Here is a 12,345-nt window from a genome sequence, read left to right as displayed (position 1 = left end):
ACTGTGGGGATAAACACATATCCCATAGTTCTCCTTTTAAGAAAAGCAAAGGCCATAATTTTTTAAATGTCTGTTGAGAGCGGGCAACTGTCTAGGTGCATCTGCTAGCGTGGTTCCTATTTCCAAGCTATTTGATTATAACTGTCAGCCATTTAGTGTCACTTGTATTTAATTCTACTGATTTTCTGTTTTCATGCAACTTACATCATGCAGCAGAAAGAATTAGAGATCACTTAACCAAAAGAAGTATGGAGCTTTCAAACCAATCTCTTGTTGCACAGTTTATCATTGTAGGCTTTCCTGATGTTGGTGGATATGCGGCCTTGTTGTTTCTCCTTCTGCTTATCAGCTACATTTTTACTCTAAGTGGCAATGTTACAATAATAACCCTTATCGGCACTCATCGTCAGCTTCATGTTCCTCTTTATATTTTTGTTGCTATACTCTCCTTCTTGGAAATGTGGTACACCACTGTTACTATACCGAAAATGTTGACAAATTTGGTAAATGTTAAGGTCATTTCTTATACTGGCTGTTTATTGCAAATCTACTTTTTTCATAGCCTTGGTATTACAGAAGCCTATCTTTTAACAGCAATGGCTTTTGACCGCTACATGGCCATATGCAACCCTTTACGGTACCCATCCATAATGACTATTGTGTGTTGTTTTCAATTGGCAGCTTGCTGTTGGGTTATTGGCTTCATTGGACCCTTAACTCAAATTATTTTGCTGTCCCATCTTTTGTTCTGTCATTCAAACCTAGTTAAACATATCTTCTGTGACTTCACTCCACTTATGAATTTGGCCTGTTCAGACACGTCACTTAACATCAAAGTTGACTTTGTAATCAATTTCTTTATTATTTTTGTTTCTTTCACTTGTATTCTTTTGTCCTATTTGAAAATAATTTCGACTGTGTTAAAAATAAAGACAGCAGAGGGCAGGAAAAAGGCATTTTCTACATGTGGAGCCCATCTGACAGTTGTCTTTCTTTTTTTTGGAAGTGTGTGCTTTATGTATGTTAGGCCAATCAAAACAAACTCTGCAAGCTATGATCGCATAATGGCTGTGATTTACTCGGTTTTAACGCCAATGTTAAATCCAGTAATTTATAGCCTAAGGAATCAAGAAATTAGACGAGTACTGAAGAAGAAATTTGCAGAATTATTTAAAGATCTTGTTTAAAAGGCTAGAAACATCCAATTTACAGAGGAACTTTACCCATATAATTGAAATGACCACAAATCCACCTTTAGACATGTTTTAATAATGACAATCTACAACCAAATACATATAGACAAATGCAGGCCTTTTATTCTTTACATACCTTTTCTTTTCCTCCCCATTCTTCTCACTATGGCCATTTTTAGTAAGGGCAGATAATACATGTCCCTTTACTTCCTGGAATTCTGGTACATGTGACAAGGATATGTGACCTTGCACATCATATCGGGAGAAAATGCCTTTCCTTGAGATCTCATGAAATTACAGATGAGATTTCCAGGCAATGTATTACTGATGTAATCTTCCCAGGATGCATCACTTGGACACAGACTACATCACTAATGCCCATGAGGACCAGGAAGTGAAAAAAACAGTAATTGTAAGTAAAAGCAAAATATGTTTAAATAATAAATGTAAGATGATTTCATATCGGCACGCAGAGCTGCATGCTGATGTGATTTTGTAGTGAAAGGGTGGTAAAGGTCCGCTTTAACAGTTACATCCCAAAAGAACAGCAACAAGATATTTAAATTATGGATAGAAATTGGATCACGGACTGGTTTTTGTATTGCTGGAGGACTCCAGTAGGAATATCTCTTCACTGGGTTTTTAATATTTGTCCCTTCCCTCTAATGTTGGGTGTCATCTCTCCTGTTGTAGTACGAAGAGCTTTACTGTTTTTGTTGCTTTCAAGTAACAACATCACATTGTATGTAACATTCCAACATTGATAGAATACTTGTTCTGACCAAGGCAGGTAAGCAGACCCGGGAACTTCGGTGCTCTAATCTTGCTGCAGTCCTCATGAGTTATAAGCTGGTTTATGCTATACCCCGCCAATGCCTAGCTAAAAATGATATTTTAAGAATGTGAATGCACATATGCAGTTGGGGTTTCTATTGCATGTGATTTAAGAACAAATTATATAACAATGAACATTGTAATCTTCATAGTTTATATCAGTAATGTCCATGATATAGATTTAGCTGAAATAACTTTCAGAACTATAGCTAGGCTTAATGGGTCTCATTTATCAACATGTGAGAAAGGAAAAAGACTGGTTCCACCTATAGCAACCAGTTTATTAGGCAAAATTACTTGAAATACCTTGTTAAGTGATATGGGCAACATCACGGCATATTGTTAAGCATTTGCCAGTACAATCATAAATAATCATTTACAAAACCAGCTACACAATGTCCATACCGTTGCTGGTCATACTGGCTGTATTTAAAATGTGATTTTAAAAAAGGCATCCCCCATCCAGACACGTGCATCATGCATGCAAGCTTGTATCCTCCATGGAAAGGAAAAACGAGCCAGCACGTTCTTGAGCATTGGGAGGGTTCTTTGAGAGAGTTTACCAAAAAAGGAAAACCCAAAAGCCCCGGTTGCAAATCTGAGAAATGTTGGCTGTTTAACATCTCCAATGCCTATGAAGGGTGGCTGACATGTGCCACTTAGCTCTAACTATTTCATGGTGTGCATATAGGAAATTAATTCTGTATACAAAGTTTAAGAATCCAAAATTAACTTACAAAGTCCAATGATGTCCAAATTAAAGATGACTGAGTAATTGAAAGTTTGCCTTCTCATCTGGTGAAGTCAGTAATTAAGCAACAATAATAAACTGCTGGAGATTAAAGATGATGAAAATGGGTGACATGATGCCAGATAAAAGAGCAGCTGCACATAGAGGTAGAGTTCTAGTGATAGCTTTTTAAACATTGTTTCTATAGAACAGTTTTAATGAAATGGTACAGATTCAAACTTACAAATCACAAGTGGCTTCAAGCCTCAACTCTTACAGCCTAACTAGTGTAAAGAGAAAAACAAAACCACTCATGTTTCAGAGGCACAGAGGATGATACCTTGAGAAAGGGGGCCTCCATGCCTCCGAAATAGCAGTGGTTTTGTTTTTCTCTTTGCACTTTTTGATTTTTTACCTTAGTAAACATTTGACCCCTTAATTGTTTGTGTGCTGGCCATTTTTGTCCTTTTAGCAATAAAAACCTGAAAACATAAAATGCTTGTCAGGCGCAGGTCAGCACATCACCAATTACCCAAATTGTCTGGATGACCGTTCTGAGGCTGCATTTTTCAGAGAATGTCTTATTTGATCGGCATTTTCACCACAGGCAAAGCAAGTTAGTCACAGCCTTTTGAATTTGATCTAGGAGCTTGAATAATAAAAATACCTGATCCTCGATGCTGCTAGACTGGTCCCCATATACTGCTGGAACCTGGGGGAGAAGAGGCTAAGTCCCGCTGACATCAAGTTTAATTCTGTACTAGACATGAGGACACTGAGGAACATACCAGAGCGGAGGGGGAGAGAGAGGTGAGCATTCACTGCCACAGGATGTGTGAGTATTTCTATAGGCCCCTAGAGAAAAATGAGCAGTTAACCCTTGCGGGGCAGAGGTAGCCCAACTGCAAGGGTTAACTTTTCACAATCCTGGAGCTCTGCTTTAAATATATTCCTCAATCGCCACAAAGGATATAAATCCACTTTGTGTGTACCAAATGCCTTTGCAAAACCAGTTATTACCTTGTAAATATAGCGGTGACATCATCACTGTGTTCTTCGTAGCCTGTGCAGTGAATAGAGCTGTGAGAGAAGCCCAGAAGATTCACCTACTACAGGCTGCCTGCAGAAAACTAAAGAAGGGGGTGGTTACAAGACCTGTCATCTTGCTCAAGGAGAGAGAGCAGCAGCTTTAAATTTTAATATCTCTAAAAGTAAGCCACCATCAGCAACATATTAAAACTTCTTTCTAATACCAGGGGATTTACAAGGTGCATGGCTTATAGTAAGCAAGACAGAAACAATCCCATAACATACTATTTTATTTAAATTTCAATAAAAAGGATTAAAAAGCACAAGAGGGCTGATGTATAACCATTCTTCCCAGTGTATAACTGATGAAGCTCTGCTGAATTAATTACTTGTCTAGTCTCTAGTACATAATATTTTTGATGACAGTCATCCAGCCTATTCAATCTTCCCACTGGGCAGGGTCTATGTGATGACGTATCCTGTGTGGCAATGCCACAAAAAAAGGAACGATGTGAGGACAGGACCACCTGATGTGGAGGAGAGTGCCAACTTCTCGGGAGCAGTGGCAGCAAGTTTCAGAAACGTCGGGACAAAAACAGTGATTCATCACTGGCGTCCTGTACCAATGGGAACAGAGTTTGTAGTTTGTTTCTTGTATTTGAACATTTTGGGAACTAGTAAGTAGTAAGACATTCATTCCCTCCCACTCCTCCGAAGTGGAAAAGCAAGCTGAGTCACATTCCCAGGCCCGGGACAAAGGTAAGTCATGCGAAGCTGTGTGGTCCGTCAAAGAGGAGTAGATTGCCGAGATCGTATGGGCAACTTTGTGGGTAGAGGTGCACAATTTTTCAAAGTGTGTAAGCAGGCAGGTAAAAGATTGTCTATGCTTACCAGTGTTCAGGAAGTGGTGAATCTGCAAGTCCAGAAAGTCATAAGCGATGCAGGAGCATGAGAGTTCAGATCTGCAAGAGACTTGAACATGCCTTGATGATCAAAGAACATATTCACGGTCTGAGCCACTGTAGGATTCCACCCCTGTAAAAAGTGTGATGGTGGCCGGGAGAAAAGGCCGGATTCTTGTGGAAGGTCAATGCCACCTGCAGGTTTCAGTAATGAGAGGGTTTCTCTGTTAATCCTGGTCGTCTTGTTCCAAAGAAAGATACAAAACAAGGCGTCTATGGAAGAGAAGAAGGCCTTGGACAGGGTAATGGGAATAGTTTGAAAGAAGTATAGGAGACGAGGGAGAGCATTCATCTTTAACATAGGTGCACGGCCAAACCATGAGAAGATCAACTTATTCCATTCCTTTAGGTCTTTTTGCAAGTGGGCGAGTAGGGGGCCAAAATTGAGGGAATAAAGATTGTTTAGGTTAGCAGGAAGCTTGATTCCGAGATAGGTAAGGGCTGAGTCTTTCCAAGTAATCAGGAAGTGAGATGTACAAAAAGATGGTTTCATCAGGGAGAGGGGGATTGAACACGGAGGATTTCAAGAGATTGATCCTAAAGAAGGGTAAAGTAGCAAATTTGTTGAAAGCCTTCAGAAGCTTGGGAAGAGAAACCAGCAGCTGGGTCAAGAAAAAGAGCAAATCATCGGCAAAAGCTGTGATCTTGAATTCTTTATGGGGGGGGTTGCAAAGCCATAGATATTAGGATCAGAGCAAATTTTGCGAAGAAAGGGCTCCAGGGCCAGCACAAAAAGTATGGGGGACAGCAGGCATCCCTGCCTTGTACCGTTGCGAATATGGAAGGCGTCCAACAGAGCGCCATTACCTTAATTCTGGCAGTTGGATTGCGATAAAGTAGAGAGATGGGATCTAGCATAATGGGTCCAAGACCAAGATGGTGTAGTGAAGCAAACATATAATCCCATGCTACTCTGTTGAACACCTTCTCGGTGTCAGTCGACAAGAGGAATCCCGCATGTCCTCCGCCCTTAAGCCAATGGTGGAGAGTAATTGCCTTAATGGTTTTGTCCCTGGACCTTCTATCTGGGACGAAACCTGCCTGATTAATGTCTACAATGTTGGGAAGAAGTGGCAGGAGGCGATTAGCCAATATTTTTGCATGCAGCTTGATGTCCACATTGACTAAAGAAATGGGGCGGTAATTCGCACACTGAGTAACATCTTTCCCAGGTTTTGGGATAGCAGTGATGTGGGCTGCCAGGAGGTGAGGTGAATCATGGGGTGTTCGGGAGGGAGGATCGAAAAGCAGGTAGAAAATGGGGTACTAGGAGGTCTGAAAACATTTATAGTAAAGCGGAGTAAACCCATCGGGTCCTGGACTTTTCGCTGGCAGTTGCTACTTCCTGGGCCGTGAGTGGGGCTTCTAAATCTGTCTTGGCTTCCAGGGAAAGAGACAGGGGACTACATTGGGAAAGGAATGATTGGATGGCAGCAGAACAAGAGGACGTTTGGGAGAGTGAGGGATCTTGCGCGGCAAGATTGTATAGTCGCTCATAGAATGAGCAAAATTGAGAGGAAATGTCTAGGGTTGAGAGGAGTTTGGCTCCATCCGGAGCTGAGATTTGAGAAACTGTGTGAGGCTACCTGGAGCTCTAGACAAGAACTTACACGCTTTGTTGCCATGTTCGTAATAAATTTTACTACATTTAGTGAAGGCCTTTTTAGTGTTCTCTTGAAGGATCTTGACGGGTCTGAGTCAACTCAGGGTGGCAATACGAGCAAGTAACGAAGTGCATCGCTTCTTTCTCAGGTTATGACGGTGAGCTTGAATGCAAATAAATTCTCCCCGAAGGACACTATTAGGGGCCTCCCAAACCAGGAGTGGTGAGGAACAAGTGTCAGTATTGAGGGCAAAAAATTCAGTGAGCTTGCTGCGGATTTGAGAAACAAAGGGAGCCTCACTGAGGGTGGAGGGGTTGAGTTTACAGATGCATGAGTGTGCATTCTGAATAAGGAATTTGATGGTCATTGTAAATGGAGCATGGTCAGACAGGACCATAGGTTCAATCGTAGCTTTAACAAGATTAGGCAGGTCTCATTGAGTAAGGAAAAATAAATAAATCCTGGAATAACTGGAGTGCGGGTGCGATAAAAACAAAGTCTTTTGTGGTGGGGTGTAAGAATCCCCAAGTATCAGAGGGAAGTCAGCAGCCGCTTGATTTGCCGAAGACAGCGAAAGAAAAAGAATAGATATAGGAAGGGGGAGGGGAAAAGTGGTGAGGGTTTAAACGGGGAAGAGGAGAAGTCCTGAGTCCGGATAGGTGAAGGAAAAGAGAGGAGGAAAATAGAAAGATCAGAAAAGAGTGGAAGTAGAAAAAAGAGTGGTGAGGAAAACAGAGGGGTTATGATAGGTGGCAAGATCAGGAGAAGGAGAGAAAGGGTCAGACAAGAGACAAGGGTGGAGTAAGGAAGCAAACTGTAGAAATAGGGGAAAAGTTGGGGAAATTAGGAGGAGGTACAGGAACCTGGACAACAGAGGGCATGTAGTCCCCTGTCAGGTATGAAGCTAAGACATCGGACGAAGTTGACCTGACCTGCAACCAGGGTCGGCCGTGGAGGGGTGGGTCTAAAGGAAGGGGCCAATCATTGGCCTCAAGGCACTTGGGCTGCGCTAAATGAAGGATTACAATGGAGTAGAACTAACTGAAGCGTGGGTGAGAACCTAGGGAATCAAAGAAACAGGGTCAATTAGGTAGGGGTAATGCGGCAAATATGTATGTGAGTGGATATCCAAGGCCTGGACTGAAAGAGAAAAGTAATAATTGAGGCAACCAGGGTACTGTCAGAAAAACAAAGGCTGGGTCAAACTCTAGCATAGGCAGTACTGTGAGTGAGATGTAAAACCATAGTAAGACATAGTTTCCATTCCCAATTGGGTACAATTAGGTTAATAAAGGGGATGAGAAAAGGGGAAAAGGAAAGGTAGGGAGGTCATATGGGAAATGGGGGAGCTGCATGAGTAGAAAAAAACATTATAATCTAAAGTTACAAAGCAATACTGTTTAAAAACCCAAGAGTCAGTGGTGTGGTCAGGAAGCCAGCAACACGAGTGGAGCGAAAGGTGACTTGTGTCTTTTTTCAAGCTGACTATGTATGAGATTCAGGGCCCAACCTGGATGCCACCAACTCTCGGCAAGGCACAACATCACCAGGGGACTCATTCCAAACAACAACTCATGATAGTCTCTCCAGCTTCCCTGAAGTTGACACATTTATGCTGACTTTAGATCACTGGGGCCTGGATAAAACAGCCCTGCTCATACACTTGCCTGTTCTCTGCAACCTCTACCTCTGCTCTTTTTAAAGTACTGTATATTTTCTACCAATGCACCCAAAACAGAATATTTGCAATAAGTTCTGGCAGAACTGATCAAGTAATGGGATGAACTTTGCGCTTACAAAAGAGCCCTCTAATCGAAGTACATTCTGCATAGAACTACAGATGTTAGTTGTTTATAGCAGTTTTACAGCTCTACTTCCTTTCAGAGCCATCTTTCTTTTATATACCCTCAAGTAGGGATGTCCAGATACCAGTTCAGATACCAGTGCCAATACTTGGCATTTTCACGAGAACTACCTGGGTTACAGCAGTTGCAGCTGGGACCGGGCTCTGGTGCTCCACCACTGTCCTGAAATTATTAGTCTGTTTTGTTTTAGAAAAATTGTCACATGACAATAAACAAAAATGTATCAGTACTTGTATCTAAAAGTACTTGGACAAGTATTAGTATTTGTACTTGGAAAAATGGTATAGGTGCATCACTTATATATATTTTATTTAAAAAAAATGCATTAAAATGGGGATGTACGAATCCCAGGAGCTCCGTATGCACCTTAAAAATGACAGCTGCCTCCTAAATTTTGAATTTTTCTCCATTCTAATCCTGGACATGGAAAAGTATCTGTACATGTACTTGTACCGAGTACAGTACCTGGTATCTGAACATCTCTACCCTCAAGTCCTTTGACATATACAGATAAAAGATATCAACTTACTTCCAAATAATATCAAGACTGCAAAAAGTATAAAAAACTGGTTATCACCATCACATTCTATTTTTCATATGTCTAAAATATGCAGCAACTTTCTATTTTTACACTTTTGCAGTAAAAAGATTTGAATACTTTTATTTAGTTAATGAGCATCCAAGCTTTTGTTAAGACTTCTGCAATTCAATCAATTTGCTTTGCTGTTTGCTCTTCCTTGTGTTTGTTGTGAATTGTTCTACAATTGCAGTGCAAATCAGACTGTGTGTGGCCAGGCAACGTTAATGCTCTTTACTCTCATTTTCATTGTGAACATAAATCAGTATATATTCTACCCATTTTTTAGACTTGGTATGCTTGTTTTCTTGCAGTCTATGAATGCAGAATGCAAGTGTGGTCTCTGGGCTTCTTTAATGTGCTGCAGCTATCCTAATGTAAATTGACCAAGGGTCTGCAATGTAAAGGTGGCCATACACTTTACAACCATCGCAAGACCTTAGAAGTAATTTTAAAAACGTACGATCTGCCCATCTTGGACAGGCAGATTGTACTTGCGATCATTCCGATGACCGCAATGCTGAACGGGCAGTGTGCGCGTGCGCACACTGGCCTGTTCGGCATTTGTCTCCCGAGCATCATTCAGACCAGCCGAAAATCGTAAGATTTTCGTCTGGTTTTCTAGCATGCTCCTTAGACAAAAGACATGCGACGGTACAGAAGAAACGGTCGCACGTCTTCATTCACACTGCACGATTCTCGTACGAGAATCACGGGAAATCCCGCTATCATACGAGAATCGTGCAGTGTATGGGCACCTTTAGGCATGGTAGTTGCAAACTGCACACTACCACTGCCATCTTTAGTTTGCATAATGGTTCCTTTTAAAAGGATGGAATGCAGACTATTACTTGCAGATGCCAGTTTTGATACAGATGCTTAAAGTGACACTAAACTTGAATGTATTAAGGTTTAACATCTACAGTAAGTGCCCTTGCAATTAACAAAAATGTAGCTTATAATGTATGTGCTCCAAAAGCAAACTTTTTATTTACCTTGCTCACTGAGTATTTGTGTCACTGTTTTAATCTATGCTATTTTAAAGCTGACCATTCCTCACCAACTTTGTGGCACTGCTTTGCTGACTAAACTGGAGGCTTGCTACCAAACTGCTTGCCATAATTATCTCTTTTTTTAGAGCAATATTGTGCCGGAGAATTGTATGTTAACAACCTTAAGGCCAGATTTTCATTTTTGCATTGTAGTAACACATGTTAAAATGCACTTTTTACTGCATGTTGGTGTGGTGCATTGTAGTGCAATTCTTTTTAAATGACAGCATCTTTTAGTGTAGGGGCACTAAAAGATGCTGTCACAGCATCTTTTAGTGTAGGGGCACTAAAAGATGCTGTAATTTAAAAAGAATTGCACTACAATGCACCACACCAACATGCAGTAAAAAGTGCGTTTTAACATGTGTTACTACAATGCAAAAATGAAAATCTGGAAAGATTTGAATCATTTGTGTGCTAAGGTGCACTGGAAAAAAAGATATAGGCTCATTAAAAAGTCCATTTAAAATGAATTGCCTCAACACATTAAAGCCCATGCAGTGGGACCCCACCCCTTGCACTGCATGGGTTAAATATTCATTTGACAAGGGGGAAAAGGAATAGGTACAAACATTTACCTTTTTCCTTACTCCCTCAACATGTTCTCCCTGCTGTTTAATGCTCTGAAATGTTGACAGGCCCTCGTTGTGTAATGGATGTGGTTAAGTACGATTATGACAAAATGCCTATCTCAATAGATCAATTGTAATATATATGTTATTTTGCTTTTCGCTCTCGTTTGCCTTACTCAAAACCTTACTCAGAAATTGGTGCTAAGCACCCCCTCCCCTTCATATGCGAAGTACGCACTAGAAATAGGAACCAAGATGGCGCCTCCTCTTCAGGACAACACCCAAGACGAAAGATATAAACATCCTGGCAGGAAGTTATGCATGAATGGATCTAACCAATGATAAACTAGAATATATAAACTAAAATGCTTTTCTGCAATGCTACACTTAAATATACGCATTCAGCTGCCTAAATAAAACCATGTAAAAGCAGAAGAATAAAAACAGAAGTATCTTACTCTGGACTAATGTCTCAGCGTTCCTTTCTTCTCTGAGTGTGCACTCTATATATATAATCAGGCCAGGTGGCAGATATAAGTACGGAGCCTTTAATCCGATCCAAATTTGTGAGCAGGTCCAAAACAGTTGTCCTCCCATATAGTGCAGGACTGCTAGTCCTGCATTGTATGTGATGACATCAGAGAGCTACAATCGGCTGGGCAGCAAAGTGCATCAGGTTTGGGAGACCAGTCGCAAGGAGAGGAGGAAACTGATGGGAGCGAGAAATAAGGAATGTATTTCACTGCATGGATGGATTAAACAGCAGTCCGGCAAAGGGCTCCTACACACTGCTTGTACTTTATTGAACAAAGAGCTATTGAGCAATTGTCAAACTCATTTATAATTATGCTGTCCATATACACTATATTACCAAAAGTATTGGGACACCCCTCCAAATCATTGGATTCAGGAGTTCCTTGAAATTTCCTTGCTACTAAATACTCCACGGTCAACTGTTAGTGGTATTATAACAAAGTGGAAGCAACTAAGGAACAACAGCAACTTGGCCACGAAAAATGACAGAGCCTAACCCTCCACACTCAAATCCAAAACTAAACAAAGGTTTTGCCTAGAGATCTAGGTCTGTATCCGATCAGGTACTGTAGATTTAATTTCTATTTTACTAAGGAACAACAGCAACTTGGCCACGAAAAATGACAGAGCCTAACCCTCCACACTCAAATCCAAAACTAAACAAAGGTTTTGCCTAGAGATCTAGGTCTGTATCCGATCAGGTACTGTAGATTTAATTTCTATTTCTATCCTAAAGACACAGCAGGAAGTAAGAAATCTCCAATTCAAGAGTATATCCTCTCATAAAGAGTTGGTACCGGAAGAGGTTGGCCATTGGAGGATTTCCTTTCACCTCTTGCTCCTGTGACAACTTAAAAATGTTGAATTTCCTATCTTTCTGTACTATAGAAAATTCTCACCATGACAGTTAATCTTCCCGGTAGCAACATAGACAGCATTAACATTTTACAGAAGTTCTGACCCTTCCACATTCTATTCAAAACAAAAAAAAAGAAAAATGTTTTAACTTTACACACATTTTGGAATTTGTTTCTGTGTATAGATTTTACATCTGTATGTTCATGGGAGCAGCCAATATAGTTTTCTTTAAACTTATAATTTACAGTTGTTCATGGGATAAAACAATAATCTAATTTTCACTTAGCTTACCAGCTTACCATACTTACTCTAATAAACTTTTTATCTTTAAGTGTAATTGAGGCTTCAGTTAGTATCTAGTATCATGGGAAATGGCCAATTATATGGTATACTGTTAATTATTAAGTTCACTGATTTGTTGCAAGTAATTGTGCATCTCATGTGAATTTGTGCTACTGATATATGTTGTGGCATAATTTATATAAACATTCATTGCTCCCTTTCTGTGTTTGCTGCCAAGAACAATGAAGGTTAT

At 40.5% G+C, this 12,345-nt stretch overlaps 1 protein-coding gene across 1 annotated transcript; it reads left to right on the top strand.

Moving 5' to 3' along the window:
* The first annotated feature begins 248 nt into the window (after positions 1-248).
* On the top strand, positions 249-1,187 carry LOC108800247 (olfactory receptor 6N2-like). The gene has a single exon (XM_018572213.1). The coding sequence runs from the start codon at positions 249-251 to the stop codon at positions 1,185-1,187; it is 939 nt and encodes a 312-aa protein (XP_018427715.1).
* Positions 1,188-12,345: the final 11,158 nt, after the last annotated feature.

This window comes from Nanorana parkeri, unplaced genomic scaffold (assembly GCF_000935625.1).
Source record: "Nanorana parkeri isolate BGI_ZX_2015 unplaced genomic scaffold, ASM93562v1 scaffold1969, whole genome shotgun sequence".
Taxonomy (NCBI): Eukaryota; Metazoa; Chordata; class Amphibia; order Anura; family Dicroglossidae; genus Nanorana; species Nanorana parkeri.
The sequence above is the reverse complement of the archived record's forward strand: the minus strand, read 5'-3'. Positions and strand labels throughout refer to the sequence as shown.

Coding starts and splice junctions, on each gene's coding strand:
- LOC108800247 (XM_018572213.1), top strand. CDS start 249: ATGGAGCTTTCAAACCAATCTCTTGTTGCACAGTTTATCATTGTAGGC.